Genomic DNA, 24,105 nt, shown 5'->3' on the forward strand with positions numbered 1-24,105 from the left:
GTTCAATCCGAAGACGAATTTACGAATTGTTTCACGTAAAGGACGATCTCAGATTGAGCCGCGCCAATATCACTTTACAATTGATTAATTTTATCAAATTGTTCAGTCCACCATAAAATTGCATTCAAAACACTTCTACCGACATTGAGTTATCAGACGAAATTTTCACTTTTAACAAGAAATTTTCTGATAGCCTAGTTCTGTCAGATGAAATCTACTTCTGATGGAAGATAGGCTAAAAAGTCTGTCAGGAAAGACTGATATTGCTGTAGTTTCTTCAAAAAATCATTCGATAAAGCCCCTCTATGCTTAATTTGCTTAATACCTAATCTCTTGCAGTTCTCAGTGCAATATTATTCATCATAAATTGTCTGTACTGCAATACATAGCTTGCAATCATTCTTTATCGCGTGAAATTCCCTAATTTTACAATTATCTGATACTTGTACATTAACTGGTGCAAATGAATTAGTGTTTGTATTATCAAATTTTAGTATTGCCTCTAAGCTAATTCTTTGGGTGTTAAGTTTATGTCCATAGCCACTTGTAAACTACTAACTAAAACAGTCTTAACCCAAGCACACCGATGAAGTCTGCATTTACTGATTTACATATGTGTGCATGGAGAGAGAGAGGCACATTGCTTCCTAACACAGATGCCTGCACGGAGAGAGGTACTTATTTTCTTTCGGTATTACTGCATTTCTGTATAAGTTATGCATTTTTCCCCCTCACCCTTATTTGGTTGACGTATGTACTAGGGCTATGGTCGTGATAGATTCTGTTACAATAACAGCAAGTTACTACTGTTGTAATCAGTTATAGTTCTGTCTTAACTTCTTAGTTATGTATTGTCTGTTAGTTTCATTTCACGGAAAGCAAATGTACCTATAATATGGTGCAAATCATGAATATTATCAAGGTATTTTACATGAATATATTGGTAATAAGGTCAGAGAGCAAGTATGTTATGTACACTTAATTGGTATATCTAGAAAATTATATGACAAGATTCCAACATCAAATGAGGCATACGTGCAACTTCAAGACTGCGCAGCTGGACAAGGGAACCAGATTTATATACCTTTATCATTGTACTGCTACTATAAGGGTGGAGTGATTGAGCCACATGTTTTCTATGGCCATTGGCGCTGAATCTTTGTGGTAGTGATAGTGCAACAGAGAGACGGATGTGAAGTTTTATGCAAGGCCTGTAGTTGATTACGGTGGCAGCTTGCAAACAGTTATATGCAGTTGTGCGGCTTGTGCCTCATACTAAGCATCAAGTGCAGCTGGGCAGTTCCTGCAGGCTGCAGGTCAAAGCTATTTCGGATTATAAAGGGATCGAACCCAGAACCTGGGACGGCAAGAGATAAGCCCCAGAATCAGGCCTTGTTATCTGGTTTAGCATGTAGCCTATTGTCCTGTAATCTGGCTTCATTAGTAATATAAGTTGTAGATTGTCATAATTTTTTCACTGCTTGGCAAGCGTTTTAAGACATATATAAAGTATAGTTCCATAACTTATTTTAAAAATTTCTTTTTTTTAATAAAACTTGAGAGAGAACTATACTATAAAGGAGTCTTAAAATGTGTGACGAACCATTCCTCTCAAATGTAAAGAATTGAAAGGGACGGAGGGAGCACATGACAACGAAAAAAGGTGTAGTATGGTACAGAAGGACAAAGCTACTTGAAGTTATGCTGATTCTGTTTAAAAGTTCTCTAGGTTTTTAAAACTAGTCACTTGAATGAAGTCAAAAGTTAGTCCAGATTCTATGCTTCAATTCCAATCATCAAATTTTTCATACAATGCAATCCATATATAATTAAGAGAGAGTGGATGTCATTCTCCATTCATCGCAATGTCACGTTTCAACCATCGCTAGATGCTAAAGCTTTTTTTTTTCCACTTACTAAACAGCCTTTTAGCTGAAGTTTCCTCAGGATCTTCGCAGGAGGATGGCTAAACAGCTATCCTGGTGCCGTGTTAACCTTTGTAAGTTGGGAGCAGAGATCACGAAAGATCTGCAAAGGTTTAATAATGATTGAGCCCCGGTTAAGAGGCCGGATTTTGACTGAATTTTGTTCTGATTGATCTTGATCACCAGAATCCCAAGTATACTTTCTAGTTCACCTAGATTGGTTCTAATGAAGTTAATGAGGTACATTAGGCTTCTTCTCTTGTCTGCCGTATTGAGATATACAGTTTAATCTCTTTAAAGTAATAGGGTCGGGATCAAGAAAAATATTATTTTAACGAGTTTTTTACTTTATCGGGAGCAAAAATACGCCGTCCATTAGGAATGGTAAAATCAGACACGACCCGGAACCCGACACGAACCCAACCCGTAAAAGTACGAATTAGGGTTGAGGATTTTGACTTTCGAGTCGGGTTCGGATTGGGTAAAAATTTACCCGAAAAAATCGGGTCATTTTCGGGTTGACCCGAAATATCCGAAACCGACCTGTTTATTTAAATAATTAATCTATATTATATATGTATATAAATGGTAGGTTATATTTTATAAATCATCTATAATATTGTGTTTTATTATATTTCTATTTTTTATATTAATTTGGCATAACATTTTAGTTTTGTAATTATGTAAATTTATTTTTTTTAATTTTAATTTTATTAATTTTTTCTAATTTTTGGGTTATTTCGGGTCAATTTCGGGTTACTCGGGTACATATCAGGTCGGGTTCGTGTCATAATTTTTGAACCCATTTCGGATCGGGTCGGGTCAGACTAAAAAAAATCAGTTACATCCAACCCGACACGAACCCGACCCAAAATCCGAAATTGTCACCCCTACCGGAGAAAAATATTATTTTAGCGAGATTATTACTTCATCGATGTTTAAAGAGTGTGACATCATCGACAAGATTGCAAGATCATTAAGACCTTGCAACAATCTAACAACCTTCACAGCTCATTTAAGACAGGTCATAATACCGGAACATTCTCCGCTTAAGCAGTTGTAATCTAGCTAATGAACTTTCTAAAGTTCTCTTTTCATTCAAAGAAGGATCAACTAGTTGATAAAAACTCGAAATTCATGATTGACGAGGGGCATGGTCTGTGTACAACTTACCCTCCATAAGAGGGATCATATACTGGTATGTCTGGTTTGGTTTATGATTCATGAATCGGCAGATGATTAATCGGGGATTGATCAATTGAATCGGAGATTTTTAGAACGGCTTAAGCAGCTCCAGATTCCCTCTGAGGGATGGAAGATGCTTTTGGCACAATAGGCATCATGACAAATACAGTTGTCTGATTCGGTGGACAAAGTGATGTAGTAGTAGTTGCAACTTGCAAGAACCAAATCTGGTCCCCTATAATGTTTGGTTGTAGTTGTACACATTCAAGCACGGCATTTGACCAAAACCATATAATTGTTCCACAGAAAACTATCAGCACTCATTTCTCATGTTCACTGATAAATTTCTAGTCCACACCAAAAGAAAAAAGAGTTATTTGCAAAATGCACCTTCCTGATTTGGCCAAAATGTATTTTTTATCTATACTTTAAATAACTGCACTTTGCATCCCCTAACTATTTTTGGCGCGACAAATTGCACCATTTTCGCTAATTTTGTTAAAATTCTCAGGGGTATTTTTGGAAATTAAAATATTTAATTATAATTATATTATTATTTAAGCTTTTTGACCCTCTAAATGATACTTTTCAAAAAAAATTAAAAAACGAAAGTTGTAGAGAACGAAAAAATCTTTTGAAAATAATAACATTAAAAAATTATCAAAAATTTTACGAAGCCAAAATTAAATTAAATCTATACTTAATGAATTTATTAAAAAGAATTATAAAAAAAATATATTTCAGTTTTGACCCTTTATATTTCAGGAAGATCTTTTCATTCCCTATAACTTTTGTTCTTTAATTTTTTTCAGAATGTATGGTTAGAGGGTCAAAAATCTTAAATAAAGATCTAAAAATAATTAAATATTTTAATTTCCTAAAATACCCCTGAAAAATTTAACAAAATTAACGAAAAGGGTGCAATTTGTCGCGTCAAAAATAGTTAGGGGATGCAAAGTGCAGTTATTTAAAGTATAGGTAAAAAACACATTTCGGTCAAATCAGGCGGATGTATTTTACAAATAACTCGAGAAAAAACTGTAAAGATATTTACTAAGTATAATCTGATTGGTTGTTGGTTTTCGCTACTCAGTCGACAAGGTCAAGAATTCGATTCTCGGTGAGAAAATGAGTACAGTATTTTTAAATTAATTATGGATTAGATTACGAAAATACCTGGAATGAAATTATAAATTAATAAAAAAAAATCATAGATCTGAGATATACGCGAATTTTATCTCTACGTAAACTATCATTACGTATAGTTTAAAATTAATTGCCAAACAATGTATCAAAGACTAAATTTACCGGAGGTTAATTGTTTCCGCAAAGAACCTCGACTTTCAAAAAAAAATCGATAAACTATGAACAAAATCCTCGAAAAACCAGAAATCGACTTTCAAAGAAAAAAAAACGATAAACTATGAACAAAATCCTCGAAAAACTAGAAATCGACAAGTCATAGATGTAGGAAAACGAGAGAATAACAAACAAGCTAGTAGAATCACTAAGCAATCCTTTAGTTATCTGTACAAATCTAGATCTAGAACAAGTAAACAAACCAAACCTGAGATTATTAGATCTTACGAAACTGGAAATAATTTCGAACCAGCTTTCATCATCATCTTAAACTCATCAAAATTAATCTTACCATCTCCATCTACATCAACTTTCCTAATCATCTCCTTACAGCTTTCCAGCAACTTTCCTTCTTTAAACCCTAGCGACGACAACACCATTCCTAGCTCTTCCACTGTGATCACACCGTCTCCGTCGTCATCGAAAACGTTAAACGCTTCTTTTAAGTATCCTCCCTCGTTTTCGAGCTCTCCGTTAGCTCCCTCAACTTGTTCCACGTTAGTTGGGCTCATTATAGACTCGAATAACGTACAAAATTCGTCGATGTCGATTAAATTATCTCCGTTCGCGTCAACTTTTTCCACCATTTCTTTCACATCTTTGTCGCTCATTGTGATCCCGATGTTTTTTAACGACTCCTTCAGCTCCTGACTCGTTATGTATCCGTCGTTGTTTTTGTCAAACGTAGCGAAAACGCTCTTCAGCTCGGCTTTAAACTGGACATTATTTTTGTCACTACCGTTAGCGGCGGTCATAACATTCTTATTCATGATCTCTGTCTTCTGGATATCGAAATTATTTTTTTTCACGTCAGTGGCTAAATTTTTTGTCGAAAACTTGATGAAATACGTGGCGAAGAGACCGATAACAAACAGAAGAAGAAGAAAAATGTATGATATCAACATACTTTTTCTTCTTCTTCTTCTGAGTTAGCTGTTTCTCAAGATTGTATGATGAAACAGAGGTTAGAACAAAAGAAGACGTGTGAAACGGTGTGTTTAATAACTGAAAAGAAAAATAGAATTTTAATGAGTTTAAACGCGTTATTCGTTGCTTTCTTCGATCCCACAAAACGCGTGATTTTAGTTTAACTGTGTGTATATAATTCGATTCGATGACTTGTTTGTACTTTATTGTTTTTTGGGTTTTTAAATTGGGAGAAAGTGCACTAGTGGGTTTCCAGAGAATCATATTGTGTTAGAGTGTCAAAAATCTGTTGGTAACCATCTGTTTTTCAAAGTTCGGATTTCGGTTTTTTCGGTTCGGTTCGGTTTTTGACAGAATCGATCGAATGCTTCGCCTTAGTCGAGAGACTCGAGACGATAAATTCAAAATTTTATCATTTCGAGATTCTTATTTCAATTTGAATTAGATACTAGAATTTTAAAATTTAATTAGGGGCTATGACTTATGATCATGAAATTATGCACTATCTTATTTTCTTATATTAGTTGAGATGTACGTAAGCTGATAAACTGCTTGATTATAAAAAACAAATTGTTTAGTATGGAGCGTGACTGTATGTCTATATATTTAACAGGTGATGTAATGTTATTCTGTAATAACGAATGCATTCGCTTGTATTGTATTTGTTGTAAGAGTTGGTAACCAGTTGACAATTCTGGCACTTCATGTCGAAAATCTTACGATGTAGGAGCCGTTGAGTGGGAATTACTCCCTAAGTCCCGTGTTTTGTTTGGCACACATTTTAAGGTGCATAAAAAGTATAGTTATGTAATTTATTTTTATAATTTTTTTTTTGAAAAAAAGTTGAATGTTTTAATTTTTATTCAGAAAAATAAAATTGTATAAAAAAATACAAAACTATACTTTATATACACCTTAAAATGCGTGTCGGACACTCTTTAAAAAAATGTAAACAATTGAAAGGTACGGAGGGAGTACTGTTTAGATTGAAATTATATATATATATAAAGAGATTAATGAATATGGATGGTGGTAAGTAAGATATAAAATTTGTATAGAGATGGAGGATAACATATACTATCATGTTTATATTTTTATTTATAGTTAAGAACATCTTTAACATATTTTTTATTTTTAGGTAAAAATATTTTCAACAGGATTAGGTAAATCAATTAATTAAAATATAGTTAGTTAAAATTTAAATGATTAAAAAGATATTTTGCTTCGATGTTATTACCTGTAATAATTAGCTATTATTAAAAAAAATAAGTATTAATTTTAAAATTTCAAAATGATTTGACATCATAGGATCTGAAAAAAGAATTGTGCTTTAACCTTTTTAATTATATTTTATATTAAATTATTATACTGTTTCTAAAAACTGTATATTTGATCTATATATATATATGGATGATGTATAAGAATATCTCCAATAGGATTCGCTAAACTATATTGGCTAAAATTTGTTAAATCGGTAAGATATTGTGTTTCAATATGATCAACTATAATATTTAGTTATATTTTAATAGGGCTTTGTTAAATTTTCGATGGTATTATTTAAAATGGTTAGCTAAGTGGTGTAATATGTATGAATTACGGAAATCGACAATTATTGTTATGCCACGTTAAATGTTATATACACAAGGAATATTCTAAGAAGTGAAAATCTGTTCGATCATTAGTTTGAATGAAGAAAATTATTATTTCTTTTATTTTATTTTATTCCGTGTTTGATTAGTTTAAATTATTTTTTAAATGTAATATTTTGGGTTAATGAATTAATTATTTGCAAGAAAAAGAGTTCAAATTTATGGAAGGAAAGGGGGTTTTAAAAGTAAAAGAAAAATGAGCCTCGTTTACCAGGCCCAACCAAGCATCTTTACACTTTCCTAGACTTTTCTGGGCTAAAGGAAATATGGGCTTTTGTCAAAAAAGAAAAGAAAAGAAGGGAAAGCAACCGTAAACAATAACGATAAATAGGTTTAGTAAATATAGGGTCGAGCAAAATCGAACCAAAATTCAAAAATCAAATCAAACCGTGCTAATTCGGTTCGGTTCGGTCCTGATTTTTTAGAAATTCTGTGTATTCGGTTTGGATAGGGCTGAGCAAAACCGAACCGAAACCGAAAAACCGAACCGAACCGTGCTAATTCGGTTCGGTTCGGTCCTAAATTTTTCAGAAATTCGGTCTATTCGGTCCGGACCGAATAGGCCGAATTAAAATTCGGTTCGATTCGGTTCTTTTCACAAATATTTCGGTCCGGACCGAATAGACCGAATAGACCAAATCATAAATACTATAATTTTGTATTATATATATTTTACATATATCTTAAAAATTATAATCAAAATTTTTAATTTGTAATTATATTTATGGAGTATTAGAATTCTACATATCACATTACTTTAATTATATTTTAAAAATTATAATTTTTGATTTAATTTATAATGCAATTTTATTTTTGAAAAAAAATTTGGTCTATTCGGTCCAAAACCGGACCGAACCGAATTATTTCGGTTCGGTTCGGTCCGGTCCATAATATAACTTCGGTCCGGTTCGGTCCAAGAAAAAATGACTATTCGGTTTTTCGGTCTATTCGGTTCGGTCCGGTTTTGGACCGAACCGACCGAATGCTCAGCCCTAGGTTTGGATCAAATATATCGAAATAAAATTCGGTTCGATCCGGTTTTTGTAAAAAATATCTAGGTCTGGACCGAATAGACCGAATCATAAATACTATCATTTTATATTATATATGTTTTACATATAACATATATCTTAACAATTATAATTATAATTTTTAATTTGTAACTGTATTTATACACTATTACAACTTTATATATCACCTTACTTTAATTATATTTTAAATTTTATAATTTTTAGTTTAAAATTTTAATACAAATTTATTTTTTTAGAAAAAATCGGTCCGTTCGGTCCAATTCGGTTCGGTTCGGTCCGAACCGACCGAATACTCAGCCATAAGTAAATATAAGTTTATAAGCTATTTCCATATTGTGCCCGTTTGGAAAATTTTAAAATAAGTAATTTATGAGTTAAAACGATAATTAATTTATAAGTGATAAGTAGATAAATACTTATAAGTTATATAAACGCTTGGATAATTTTACTTATGAGTAATAATTTTTTTTTAATTAAATGAACTTAATGAATTTTAAATTATAATAACATTTAAAACATCTATACTATATTATAATATACGAAACATTAAAAGTTTGGTAGTCGGTCGGTCGGTACTTGCTGAAATTACTTAATTACCCTTATTTAATTATTCTAATTCTAATTGGTAGGTAGCTCAATTCTAGTTCTAATTTAAATTAAAGTCAACTTCCTTTAACAATTTATATTCTATTTTATATCGAACTTTATATCATTATAATTGATATTAAAGTCAACTTCGACAACTTTTTTTACCAATTTATATTCTTATTTATATTGAGTTCAACATTATTCTAATTAATAGTTCGGGCCGCCCGAAATAAATTTAAGTAAACTAAATATAATTAATTGATATTATGGGCCTCATGTTAAGACAAAATAATAAATATTATTGGTCTGGCTAAATTTATTTATTTTTGAAATACTATATTATTGGAAACAGAAGGTCCTAATTATAGCAGAGACAATACATCATAAAGTTCAATGCGACTAAAGAACACAACAACAACAAAAACAACCGAGAATCCAAAACAGACAAACTAGGGAACCCAATATACTTTAACCGTAGACCTAGCTAGCTAGATGCCTAAGACTGAAACGATTCACTGCACAAGTTTACCACACCAATCAACATGCTAACTAAAAAAATATACCAATAAACTAGAATAAACAAATTAATATATATTATTCATCCATGATAAAAGTTTGTTATACAATTGATCCAAACTAACGCAAAAGTAATAATTAAAATCAAAATATAATTTGACCAAGAGGAACAAAATCATATATACTAATTATTTGGGCTAAAACAAAATTATCTAATTGATCCGGACTTAAAAAAATTAAAATTAAACTAAAATTAATTAGTTATATTTAGTCGGAGTAATGGGCATCCGGATACAATAAAATACTATAAACCACTGACTCGAAATAAATCAAATTATTATTGTCTTTTTAAATAGCTCTTATAGTTAATCGATTAAGTAATTATTTTGCTAAAATATTATTCCAAAACATAATGGAAACATTGTATTTTTATACGTGTATTAATCTAATTATCATGAAGTCATATAATTTAAAATTCAAAATGAGCATATTTAATAATCAATTTAAAATAATTTTTAAAAGTTATATATTATACTAAAAAAGATATTTGCAATCCGTGCATCGCACGGGTTTTAAACTAGTATATTTAAAAACTAAAATTAATAAAAAAGTGAAAAATCAAAATAAGTTAAGAAGAAATTGGTCGCTACTAATATTCAACTTGTAAGTTATAAATTCGACTTTTAAGTTGGGTCGACAAACACTCGTCGATAAACTGTTACGACTAAAGGGTTTATAAGTCATGAATTGACTTATAAGTGGTACCTAAACATGCCCATTATATACATTGGGCTAAAGGGCAATTCTGGAATCCAAATAAAAATTTAAATAATGAGTTACAGAAAATGGAAAAATAAAAATGAAAATTTTAAAATTGGACATTCTTTTGAATGGAAGCTAATTTCTAAATATATATTTCTTTTTAAAATTGAACATTATCTTTATCCTACTTCTTATGCGGTCATTTTTAGAGATATTTGGTATAATATCTACAAGAAGAGTAAAACTTATACGAATGAATCCTAATTTTTATTCTTTTGTATAGGTACTATATGTCATCGGCTTTTTGGTTGCTGATAAGGCGTTTTAATTATTTTTTATTAATCTTTTTAATAAATTTTTCTCTTTGTTGAAAATTTTGTAATTACTCCTATAGGTATTCATATTTTGAGTTTTGTTTTTTTTACGAGAGTTTAGTTTGTTTGTTATTGGGGATCGTAGACAAAGGCGGACCCAAAAATTATGTTCAAGGGGGCTATCTTAAAATCTAAGTGATTTTTTTTTCACCGGTGCAAGAAAAAGAAATTAAAGTGTTAAAAAATTTAAAAGGCACAAATTAACAATGTCTTCGTATCAATATTTCTTTACATAGCATTTTTCTCGGTGTCATATTCTGTAACCTTACAATAACATCATCACACACTAAGTTAACTCATTACATCTTTTTCAATATATGCAACTAAACAATCATTCATCAAATCGTCTCCAAGTGAGTTGCGTAGTTCAGTTTTGATATGTTTCATCGCAGAAAACACCCTTTCAACCGTTTTAGAAAATGGAACCAACTTGAGTTACAGCACAGATTCATGGGCATGAATATAAATTCATGACCATGAATTTTTTCTGGGATACGGCAGAGATTCATGGGCATGAATATAAATTCATGGCCATGAATTCTTGCTGGTTTTTTTTAACAATGACTTATAGTTGAAAGTTTGTTCCTTTCTAAGAGAACTCAAATTTTCATTTTTAAATCTAAGACATTTTATTAGTGGAATCCATAAAAAAATGGAGTTGTAATGGCTAGTTTGAAATGAGTTTGTGGTTGATTAAGTTGTAACAACTTAAGTACCACATTGATATGGTAAAAGAGAGTTGGTGGCTTTATATTGTATAATATGCAAGTGTAGTGCACAACTACTAAGGCATGTGGGTATGCATTGGTGTTGTGGGGGCCTCGCGCACACACACGCGCACCGCCGCCGCCTCGCCTCGCCATGACATGACACGACTCGGGTAGAGTCGGGTCGAAGGACAATTTGGGCGAATGTCTCGGTGTCTCGCGTACGCGAGGCGACCTGGACGAGGGACTTTACTATTGTTTTAATTAAATAAACAGTGACTTAATATAATACTTTAATATGAATATTATGTGTTAGAATTTGTTAGTGGGCCTAGAAATTATGGGCTTGGTAAATTGGGTCTGTCTAACTGTTACAATTCTAAATAATATTCATATTGAAATATGTTTTAAGTAAAATATTTATGTTAATTAAAACTGATCAGTTACGTTTTTTTTAATTAAAAAGAAGAAAAAAGTTTTTGATGAGAAGAGGGATATACATCTCGAAAACCCTAGCAACCTCATCATCTCCCTTCTCTCTCTCTGAAAAATATACATACATACATAGGCTTTTCGGGCGACCGAGGTCTGATCGCCGTTGACTATCGCGCTGCTGTGAGCCCGGTGTTCTGTTGTTGTTTTATCCTGGGAGGGTTATTGCGGACTCTGAGCACAGTAAGTGGGGACAATAAACTCTTCAAGAACAACCTCTTCCTCTTGAGGGATTGGTGACTCAGCTGTGAAAACTTCATTCCGATAAGCTTTCTTTCTTGTCTTGTATTATTTAGCAGTTTCTGATTATTTTATGTTTTCAACCTTCGTGGCTTGTTTTCGTTATTGGTAATTTTCCTTGTTCTTGTTATTCGTTATATAACTGCCTCTGTTAATTTAGTCGTTGTATCATTGTTTTTCCCAACAATCTTGAAGAGTTTATTTGTTATATTGTAATTTAACAAGATGGTTAACGAAAGTGAGACTCCTGTTAATGTTGAGAAGACTCTTGTTGATGGTGGTTCTGGTTCCGGAGTTACTGCGTCCACCATAGATTGGACCACGTACAGATTTCCTCAGCCTATTGATTTATCGGGCATGCCTGATAAATTCAGTGGGGCGGCTTCTTTTTCTCGCTGGCAGAAAAAGATGAAGCTCTGGTTAACTGTTAAGGGTCTATGACCGGTGGTGCAGTATGATCCTCCTTTCGTGGATCAAGAAAAGGCTGAAACAATGACTGTTTATGCGCTATGGGCTGAGAAAGATGGGGTGGCTAGGGCAGCCATTCTGGCTGCTTTAACGAACACTCTATTTGATGTTTATTCATCGGATGCCTATAGTGCTAAGTAGTTATGGGAGAAGCTGAACCAAACCCATAATACTGATTCTTAAGGTCTTGAAAAGTATTCTCTGGCGAGGTTTCTTGAGTTCAAGCTGGTGGATACCAGGTCCATGACTGAGCAAGTACATGAGTTTGAGATGTTGGTGCATGCTTTGGGTGAGTCTGGAATGAACTTACTTGGGAAGTTTAAGGTGATGGCTGTGATTGAAAAACTCCCTAAGTCTTGGGAAGAGTTTGCTCTCTCCCTGAAAAGACAGAAAGGACATATCACGTGGACAAACCTTATGCTGGACATCTCTGTGCAGGAACAACACAAGTCCAAACAAGGACATGTGATGTTTGTTGAACATGGGAACAGTTCGAAGGTTAACGTAGTGACTGTTGGGCAGAAAAGGAAATCTGTCGGTAAGAAGGATAACACTAAATCTAATAATAAATGTTGAACCCGTTTTGGGTGGTTTTATTATTGATAGTGTTGCACCTTCTGTTAATTGTGTAGAATCATCTGATTTGTGGCACTTACGACTTGGTCATTTAAATTTTGGTGCTCTAAAGAATATGATGAATTTAGAGTTGATTCCAAAGCATGCCATTGATAGGAAAACTAAATGTCAGGTATGTGTGACTGCTAAATTAACAAGGAAACCATTTCATAATGTTGTTAGGGATTCTGACTTGTTAGATTTAGTACACACAGACATATGTGAATTTGGTGGTGTGTTGACTAAGGATCATTGTAGATAGTTCATTACCTTTATAGATGATTGTAGTAGATATTGTTATGTTTATTTGCTTAAACATAAATATGAAGCACTAGATAAATTCATTATGTTTAAAAATGAAGCTGAAACACAAACTGGAAAAGTACTTAGAAGGTTGAGATCGGATAGAGGTGGTGAGTATACGAGTACCTCGTTTAATGAATTTTGTGCAAGCAATTGTATAGTTCATGAGGTGAATCCTCCATACACACCTGAGTCTAATGGGGTGGCAGAGCGAAAGAACAGAACTTTTAAAGATATGATTAATAATACGCTGATTAATTCGGGGTTGCCTAAGTACATGTGGGGAGAGGCTCTGAATACGGCTTGCCAAATTCTGAACAGAGTCCCTCTGAAACACATGGATAAGACTCCTTATGAATTATGGAGAAAGCATAAAACTAGTTTGAGTTATCTTCGTGTGTGGGGGTGCCTTGCCAAGGTGCTTGTCACTGAACACAAGAGAAAGAAACTAGGACCGAAAACTGTTGATTGTATCTTTCTGGGCTATCTTGAAACCACAATTGCTATGAGATTTTTGGTTTTAAAATCTGACATAGATGGTATTGTGGCGAATACGATAGTTGAGTTTCGTGATGCAACATTCTTTGAGGATGTGTTCCCTATGAAGACTGGTATACCACAAGGTAATTCTGATGATGATCCCACTCACACATCGAGTTTCATTCCCGATCATGTGGAAAGGATGTCGAATGTGGGTGCGGATCCTGGTAGTAGCTCTACTCCTAACGAAGTAGAGGAACCTAGAAGGGGTAAGCGTGCAAGGGTAGTCAAGGACTTTGGAAGTGATTATATCACTTACAATGTCGAGGAAGAACCTTTAACTTTCCGTCAGACCGTGAATTCTTCGGAATCAAGGCACTGGAAAGGCGCTGTGAAGAGTAAGATGGACTCCACTGTTTCTAACGGAACATGGGAGTTAGTCGATCTCCCACCTGGGTGTTCTACTATAGGATGTAAGTGTATTTTCAAGAGGAAGTTAAACCTTGATGGTTCAATAGATAAGTACAAGGCTAGGCTAGTTGCTAAGGGCTTTAGGCAAAGAGAAAGAATTGACTATTTTGATCCTGTTGCTAGAATGACAACAATCAGATTGATTATTGTATTGGCTTCCGTACATGGTCTTATCATCCATCAGATGGATGTAAAGATAGCTTTTCTTCATGGTGACCTTGAAGAAGAGATTTATATGGATCAGCCTGAGGATTTGTTGTTTCTGGTAACGAGAGGAAAGTATGTAAGTTAGTCAAATCCATTTATGGCCTAAAACAAGCTCCTATAGACTGGCATAAGAAGTTTGATGAAACTGTTTTAAGCTTTAAATTTTTAGTTAATGAAAGTGATAAGTGCGTCTACTATAAGGTTAGAGGAAATGAATGTGTGATTGTGTGCTTATATGTGGATGATATTTTGTTGTTTGGAACCAATATTGAGATTATTAACGAGACAAAAAGTTTCTTAAAAATGCACTTTGAGATGAAGGATATGGGTGAAGCTAGTGTGATTCTTGGGATCAAGTTGACTCGGTCAACTGATGGAATAACCTTGTCAAAGTCTCACTATATAAAGAAATCTATACATGAGAAGTATGGTTATTCAAATTGTAGAATCGCTAGTACTCCATTCGATCCTAAAGTTGGCCTTATCAAGAATAGTTAAGGTGTTCATGTGTCTCAGTTAAGGTATTCTCAGATTATTGAGAGTTTGCAATATCTCGCTAATGTGACTAGACCAGATATTTCTTATTCTGTGTCTAAGTTAGCTAGATATACAAGTTGTCTGAACAATACTCATTGAGAGGCACTGGATAGAGTTCTTAGATATCTCAAGGGAATATTTTCTCTTGGCTTGCATTATCAGAGATTTCAGGGGGTACTCGAAGTGTACAGTGATGCAAGTTGGATAGCTAAGAAATCTGATTCCAATGAAGTGACTGGATAAGTGTTTACCCTTGCGGGTGGAGCAGTGTCCTGGAAGTCTTCTAGACAGAATTTGATTACTCGGTCTAGTTTTGAGGCTGATTTGTGTGCACTTGATGCCATGGGGACGGAGACTGAATGGTTACATGGACTCGTGACTATGTTACCTGTAGTAAGCAAGCCGCTTCCTGCCATTTCTGTTCATTGTGATAGTCGTACAACTATCGACAAAGTCAGAAGTGTTAAGCATAATGCTAAAACAAAGAGACACATCCAAGTTAGACTTAAGTCTATAAGGGGTCTTGTGTCCGATAGGATTATTGCTATAGAGTTCATAGGAACTCAGGATAATATAGCTGATCTTTTGACTAAGGGGCTTGAGCATGCTGTGGTCCTTAAGTTGAGGTTGGGGATGGGACTGATAATCCATCATGATTCATCTACAGCGGGAACCCAATACACATGAGAGGAGATCCCTCGAAGTGTATTCAATGTGGTAATAACAATTTGTAAGGATGAATCGGTAGTACCTTTACTATTTATAGATTGATACTTATGTATCTGAGTCTATCCCCTAGAAACCTCAAAAGGTGCTGAAACTACTCGTATAGCAAGAGTTTTTAGAACTCTGAATGGGGTCAAGTCGTAAGACGATATGTAGTAGTACATCTTTGGAGATGCCCAACTAAGCGAATGTTATTGTGAGGTCGCAATTAGAGGAAATGGTTATTCCTCAAAGAATTCGATGAACAAGATAGAGACACGACCATAACGTCTCAAAACCGTAGATCTGACCATAGCCTTTGACTTGTCATCGTCTATGGAGTGTGGTTACAATACACGAATAAAGATTCAAGGTGAAATATTCCATCTATATCCGGTAGCCATCGAAGTAGAGGACTTAGGAGGGTTTAAACCCGGAAGGGTACCGACTCTGAAAAACAAGTCATGATAAAATCAGATATATATTTCTGTATGGATTTGTGGAAGATTGTTAGAAAATGGAACCAACTTGAGTTACAGCAGAGATTCATGGGCATGAATATAAATTCATGGCAATGAATTTTTTCTGGGATACAGCAGAGATTCATGGGCATGAATATAAATTCATGGCCATGAATTCTTGCTGGGTTTTTTTTAACAATGACTTATAGTTGGAAGTTTGTTCCTTTTTAAGAGGACTCAAACTTTCATATTTGGATCTAAGATATTTTTTTAGTGGAATCCATAAAAAAATGGAGTTGTTATGGCTAGCTTGAAATGGGTTTGTGGTTGATTAAGTTGTAAAAACTTAAGTACCACATTGATATGGTAAAAGAGAGTTGGTGGCTTTATATTGTATAACATGCAAGTGTAGTGCACAACTACTAAGGCATGTGGGTATGCATGGGTGTTGTGTGGGCCTCGTGCACACACACGCGCGCCGCCGCCGCCTCGCCATGACATGACACGACTCGGGTGGAGTCGGGTCGAAGGGCGATTTGGGCGAATGTCTCGGTGTCTCGCGTACGCGAGGCGACCTGGGCGAGGGATTTTACTATTGTTTTAATTAAATAAAGAGTGACTTAATATAATACTTTAATATAAATATTATGTGTTAGAATTTGTTAGCGGGCCTAGAAATTATGGGTTTGGGCTTGGTAAATTGGGTATGTCTAACTGTTACAATTCTAAATAATATTCATATTGAAATATATTTTAAGTAAAATATTTATGTTAATTAAAACTGATTAGTTACGTTTTTTTTGGAATTAAAAAGAAGAAAAACATTTTTGATGAGAAGAGGGATATACATCTGGAAAACCCTAGCAGCCTCATCATCTCCCTTCTCTCTCTTTCTGAAAAATATACATACATACATAGGTTTTTCGGGCGACTGAGGTCTGATCCCCGTTGAGCATCGCGCTACTGTGAGCCCGGTGTTCTGTTGTTGTTTTATCCTGGGAGGGTTATTGCGGACTCTGAACACAGTAAGTGGGGGCAATAAACTCTTCAAGGACACACTCTTCCTCTTGAGGGATTGATGACTCAGCTGTGAAAGCTTCATTACGATAAGCTTTCTTTCTTGTCTTGTATTATTTAGCATTTTCTGATTATTATATGTTTTCAACCTTCGTGGCTTGTTTTCGTTATTGATGATTTGCCTTGTTCTTGTTATTCATTATATAACTGCCTCATTGTATTAATTTAGTCATTGTACTATTGTTTTTCCCAACAGTTGTAGCTACGGGTAAAATCAAAACTAACTTCACTAGCAAATAAACTAATGTATAGACTCGATACTTTTTTGATTGAACCAATTTCTTCGATAACTCAACACTACAAGCAAGATCAGAAAAATGATTATCAGTGCGTATATCCATGATATAGCAATCAAGTTGAAGTCCCAAATCCATTAAATCATAAGTTGAAAAGTCATGTGGATAAAACTCAGCAAATCGAATCAATTTTCCTTTGTCACATGATGAGAAAGAATCACTATGTTCCTCCAATTTTCCCCCTTGTATTAGCATCGCATTCAAATATATTTCTTCTTCTGCCAGGATCAGCCTCAAGTTCATCAAGATTATTCTCAAAATTGGAAACAGTAAGAGGAGAAAAAATTGGACCAGAACTTGAACCATCATTTTCAGTTCTAGGCTTAAGCATTATTCTTCCGAAATATTTCTACATTTTTTCTAAAATATTTAGATCATATTAACTAAATTAGAGACAAAGCAACTGTTATAGCTAAAATTTGGTACAAAAGATATTCGGGTTAAATTCGGGTCAACATAATTTAATTTGGGCGAACGCCAAGAAAATGAGTTTTCGTGGACAACCAAGGACGGAAGGCTAAGGAAGGACGGCCAAGGAAATGAGTTTTCATGGCCGGGTTGGCGCGCCAAAACCCTTGGATAGGTTAGCGCGCTAAAACCCTTGAACATGTCAGGGCAAGCCCTTACCTTTGCACATATTAGGGCAAGCCTTAAAAGATTTCTTGGACGGACTCCTCGGATATGATTACTTTGATAGATTCATACCTTGGCTTTCCTTGGACAGAGTTAAGGTGAGCCCTAACCGTTGAATAATTTAGGGCGCGCCCTATAATGTAGAATGATAAAAGAAGAGATCAAAGGCTGATGACACAGAGCGACGCCAACATACAGAAATGTTTGGGCGCGCCCTTAACTTCTACTTGGCACATAATGCAACTTTTATATGCTACTTGGACAGACTCTTTGGATGATTCAAGGAAGAAAGAGATTATTATTACTAACTTATTTGATGCAGGTGCTCTATTGAAGAACTCCTTTCTGTAGTGTATTTACAGGAAGGCGGTGTCCGTGGTCAGAGACCTCCAGGGGTATGACTGGACGGAAGGCCTCCTCCTGTAGTCAATGAGTGTCCTCATTGGGGATGTGGGGTGAACTTGGTGTGTGCTTTGGGAGCTCTGTCTCTGTAGTCAACGAGTGTCCTCGTTGAGAGACTTCAGAGTATTCTACACTTTGCACCCAAAAGCTTGAGATCACTTGTCCTGTAATTTGGTAGGGGCTCCTTATCGGGGGGACAATGATGCGTCCAATATTTGGGGTGAACCACGACTATAATTGCGTCCACGGTCTAGAGAAACAGCTGGTAGCGGAGGGTTATCCTTGGCCAGGGAGATGCCTTATCCGTGAAGTCTCGAAGCCGCGGACGAGCCTTGGGCCTTTGTGGTTGGGCCTCATCGGCGGATATTTCTAAAGCTAGTAGAAGACGGTTTCTAGTAGGTTTCCTACTGGGCCTCGGGACAAGAGATCTAAGCCCGTTAGGTTTCTTGTTCCCCAAGAACTACGTTGGCTTGATTCTCTATAAATAGGGATACGCTGTCAAATTGTAAGGTGCGAGAAGCGAGAACGCAAAAGAGCCACCACTAACCCTAAGTTATCTCAGCCACCAATAATCATCACCACCACACACTGTTCAAACTTCCTGACGAACACTGTTCATCGGATCCGCCGGTTACTGTTCACGTTTCCGATAAAGAACCACCATTACAGATCTTGTTTCCGGCTACGAACCTCAAAATTTTTGTTACCAGATTGCTCCGTCTACAAATTGGCAAGGAGGGGTTAATCAAGATCTGCAACTAAGAAAGTAAGCATGAAGAAGATTAAGGAAATAATTATTTAAACCCCGTTAGCAAGTAGACAAATTGAGCATCAATTCATTTAGAAACAAATCTGAAAAAAATGGGGGAAATTGAGAGGTGTAATTTACCTGTTGCTGGAGATTTGATGCAATGATATTGACACTTGATACTCTCTAAGTCTTCTTGGAATCTCACTCGTGAATCTTGTTGGTTACCAAACTTGATTTGTTTGAATTTAGGTTTGAACGGGAAGAAAGGGGATAGTCAACTAAAGACAGGGAAGAAAGATAGATATTTATGTTTTGTATTTAAAACTACACCTAAATTTACAAACCGATATACAAGTTCAAACAATCCTAATAAAATAAAAGTAGAATATATTTATTTTTTAAAAGTTAGGCATTTTAAATATTTAACTTTCTTTCTTAAAATTAGAAGGGGCTAAAATATTTTTTGAAAATTTTGTATGTGTAAAAAAAATTTAAATGTTTTTTAAAATCTCAGTGGGTGCTATAGCCCCAGTTGTCGTCCTATGCTGAGTCTGCCTTTGATCGTAGACATGTGGGATTTTATTGTATTGGTTCGTTGATTTAAGTTACATGCATGGGACAATTGTTCGAATATGTTTTGACAAGTTAGACATTTATTTTTCTCGCGATAATAACATATTTTAAGGAATATTGTCTCTGAAAACCTTGTTTATCGCAGCAATACCATCCAGGGATGTGCCACAATGAAATATTTGATCAATAATCAAAGTTCTGTTAAAGAAGTATATGTTTTGATCTATTTTAATACGTGTTTATTCGATCGTATTTTTTTGGAGATGTTGTATGGCTTTTAATTAACGAATTAATTGTCTTAAAAAAAGTCAACTTTCATTTGGTATATCAAATTAATTATTTTTAAGATTATAATTAATATATTTCATTTCTATCAAATTCCATATCATAATAAAGTTTAAGATAAAAATAAATATATTTTCTTTCCTAGTAGGTGAGATAGAATCATAGAATCAATTCTATTTTTTTAACTAATTAGACTTATATGTTATTTCTTTTTAAGATGATATTTAATATATATAATTTCTGTCAAATTTCATATCATAATAAAGTTTAAGATAATAAATAAATATATTTCTTTTTCTTGATAGGTGAGATAAAATCAATTCTATTTTTTCACTAATCAGTTTTATATGCCTCTATTCTAACAAATTTCGGGTTGAATAAAAATCGAATCTAAAATACAAGATACGAGATATAAATCATTAACCAATTGAACTATAATTCTCGAATTCAACCTGACAACATAATTTACATAAAATGTAGAGTAACTTGATAAAAGAAAAATGAAAGTTTTTTCCTTAATATATTTAATTTAAAAAAACATGTAAAATGTAACAAGCTTAACTTCAGAGAAGCTGGTCTCTGTTCTCTCCATATAATGTGAGAGTTTTCTTTTCTCATCGTTCATTTTCTATACATTGAATCTGAATCGTGTGAGCATTTTGTGAGCATGGTTAATATTATGGATTTGAATGATCACCTAGATGGATTAAACATTGACGAAGAGGAAAACGAAGCTTTTGTTCTTGATGGGGAGGCTGTTAAGGAGGTGAATAAGTATGAACTGTGCGTGGTGGGGAGATTCTTGACAGAGAGAAACGTGAATGTTCGAGCTATGAGTTCAAAGATGGCTGATGTATGGCGCCCTGCAATGGGGATTAATATAAAAGAGATCGACCAAGGCGTTTTCTTGTTTCAATTCTTTCATAAAGAGGATATGAACTGGGTTTTGAAGGGGGGACCGTGGTCTTTCGATAATGCAATGCTGGTTTTAGCAGAGTTTCCGGTGGGAGTAGAACCGATCAATGTGCCGCTGTGGTCGCTAAATATGTGGATCCAGATTTTTGATCTCCCAACTGGACTTATGACAGAGGGTGTTGGCAAACAGTTGGGGAATTTCTTTGGGGAGTTTATTGAGTATGATCATAAGAATAATACTAGCATTTGGCGTGAGTTTATGAGAGTTAGGGTGAAACTCGATGTTAGAAAGCCGTTAAGATGGAAGAAGAAGATAGTCAAGAGGAATGGTGAAGAAATGATAGTCTATTGCAAGTACGAACGATTAGGCGAATTTTGTTTTACATGTGGTATGTTGACACATACTGAAAGGTACTGTGCAAAGTTCTTAAGTCGTGAGAAGGAGGAGACTGATAATGAGTGGGGCACCTGGCTGCGAGCTCAGTCAAGGCGTAGTGCAGTACAGACGAAGAGCAAATGGCTACGGGATGAGGGTGACACAGAATGGGAGGAGAGACGGGGACGAAGTTACGGGGGCGTGAAATCAGGGGAAGGTAGTTGGGATAGGTCCAGAAACCAGCAAGAAGGAGGGAGAGATTTTAGGAATAAATTCAAAATTATTGATAACAAATCTTTTTCAATTAATGAGGATAATCAAGTAACGGTTTTTCAGGGGGGGTAAAGGGAATTCAAATTCCAATATTGGGCCTGATGAGGATGAGCTTAATGGGCTGGAAATTATGGAAAGGAAAAGAATGAGAGGTGGCCCAGGTAATTATGAGCTAATGGACACAGAAGGTGGGCTTAGAGATACGGGGGGAGATAAACAAGGAGGATAGAGGTCAGATACTGTTCAGGATGGCAACCAAAAAAATGAAGTGCTGGCGGGTGCTGCAATGCAGACCCGCCTCTCATTATGACTGTTTTCAGTTGGAACTGCCGAGGGATTGGGCTCCCTTGGAATGTTCGGTTCCTTAAATACAATGTTTGTCGAGAAAAGCCCGAATTTATTTTTCTGTGTGAGATAATTGGTAGGAAGGATAAAATGGAAGGTGTTCGTAGATAGTTAGGTTATGAAGGTATGATTGTGGTTGAGTCTCAAGGTAGGAGTGGTGGTTTAGCACTGCTATGGAAGGATAGTGAGCAAGGTAATTTATTGAGTTTCTCTCAGAATCATATTGATATCGAGGTAAAAATGGATGGGACTCCCCCATGGCGGTTAACTGGGTTGTATGGTGAACCGGATAGGTCGCAACGTAGGAAAACATGGGACTTGCTTCGAAACTTAGCAAGAGACTCTAATCTTCCTTGGTGCGTAATAGGGGATTTGAATAATGTTTGCTCGCAAAGTGACAAGCAGGGTGGTGCAGCATATCCATCATGGCTTGTTGAGGGCTTTAATGAAGTTCTAGCCGAAACAGAGTTAATTGATATGAAATTAGTGGGTCATCAGTTTACATGGGAAAGAGGACGGGGGACACCGGAGTGGATGGAAGTGCGGTTAGACAGAGCATTAACAACAGTGAGTTGGCTGAATATGTTTCCATTAGCGAAGCTACTAAACCTGGAAGTCTCAGAATCAGACCACAGCCCAATATTGCTTATTCCAAAAAAGGTAGAGCGAAATCAAGGCGGTATGAGTTTTAGATTTGAAAACGCGTGGTTGCTCGAACCAATGTGTGCTCAGTTGGTAAAGGATAACTGGGAGGGGGAATCGGAAGTAGACATTCAGAAGAAAGTTAAGTTATGTGGTGAGAAGCTTATGACTTGGGGCAAGGAGATAACGGGGAATTTTGCAGAGCGGATAAGGGAGTGTAGGAAGGAGTTAAGATGGCTAAGAAGCAGGAGAGATGATCTTTCGGTGTTACGATTCAAGGAGGTAAAGGAAAAACTCTCTCTTATTCTCAACCAAAGAGAAATCTTTTGGCGACAGCGCTCTAAGCAACTATGGCTCCAGGCAGGTGATCAAAATAGCAGATTCTTCCATGTTGCTGCAAATACGAGGAGAAGAACAAATAGAATTCTTAGATTGAAAAATGATGCAGGTGAGTGGAAGGAGTGGGAGGATGGGTTACCAGAGTTGATAACAAAGTATTATACGGAATTATTTAGCTCATCGCAAGTGAACTGGAAGGAGGTAGTGGACTGTATACAGCCTTCGATAACAGTAGAACAAAACGAGTCTCTGTTGAAGGAAATTACAGAAGCAGAGGTTAAGCAGGCTTTGTTCCAAATGCACCCGGACAAGGCCCCGGGGCCGGATGGTATGACACCTGCATTTTTTCAGAAGCATTGGAATATTGTGGGTGGAGATGTGGTAGAAATGGTGAAAGAGTTTGTTCGAATAGGAAGTATGAGGACAGGGTTGAATGAGACTAACGTGATCCTTATCCCAAAGAAGAAATGCCCAACATTAATCACAGAGCTAAGGCCCATCTCGCTGTGCAATGTTCTTGTGAAAGTAATAACAAAAGTGCTTGCTAATCGTATGAAAGAATTGTTGGAATCGGTCATCTCTGAGAACCAAAGTGCTTTTATTCCGGGTCGCCTTATTACGGATAACATCATGGTTTCATATGAAGTTATGCATTATTTAAAGAGGAAAAGGCGTGGGAAAGGTGGTTTTATGGCACTAAAACTAGATATGTCCAAAGCATATGATAGAGTCGAATGGGTGTATCTTAGAGAAATTTTGATAAAAATGGGATTTCATGAAAGTTGGGTTAACCTGGTGATGCAGAGTGTGTCTTCGGTGTCGTACAAAGTTGTGCATGGACAACATGTGTTGGGACCGATTATTCCCTCAAGGGGCATTCGACAAGGGGATCCTTTGTCCCCTTATCTTTTTATTGTTTGCGCTGAGGGTCTATTTGCTCTAATCAGAAAGCAAGTAGCACGAAAACTTATGACTGGAATCAAAGTTTGCAACAATGCTCCGAGTATAACTCATATGTTCTTCGTCGATGACAGTTATTTATACTGTAAAGCAAGTGTGGAGGAGGCTAGTCATATTCTAGAGATGCTGAAAACGTTTGAAGAGGCTGCAGGGCAAAAGATTAATACTTTGAAGTCATCTGTATTCTTCAGTTCTAATATGAAGGCCGACAGTAAGAGTGAGATTTGTGGTGCGTT

At 35.4% G+C, this 24,105-nt stretch overlaps 1 protein-coding gene across 1 annotated transcript; it reads right to left on the reverse strand.

Moving 5' to 3' along the window:
* Window positions 1-4,546: 4,546 nt before the first annotated feature.
* On the reverse strand, window positions 4,547-5,490 carry LOC141708921 (calmodulin-like protein 3). Its single transcript, XM_074512760.1, has one exon. It carries the CDS (start codon window positions 5,372-5,374, stop codon window positions 4,694-4,696), a length of 681 nt encoding a protein of 226 aa, XP_074368861.1. The 5' UTR covers window positions 5,375-5,490; the 3' UTR covers window positions 4,547-4,693.
* Between the last annotated feature and the right edge of the window lie 18,615 nt (window positions 5,491-24,105).

The sequence above is a fragment of the Apium graveolens genome, chromosome 2 (assembly GCF_009905375.1).
Source record: "Apium graveolens cultivar Ventura chromosome 2, ASM990537v1, whole genome shotgun sequence".
Classification (NCBI taxonomy): domain Eukaryota; kingdom Viridiplantae; phylum Streptophyta; class Magnoliopsida; order Apiales; family Apiaceae; genus Apium; species Apium graveolens.

Excerpts from the sequence above, each read along its gene's own strand:
- LOC141708921 (XM_074512760.1), bottom strand. The coding sequence starts at position 5,374 with ATGTTGATATCATACATTTTTCTTCTTCTTCTGTTTGTTATCGGTCTC.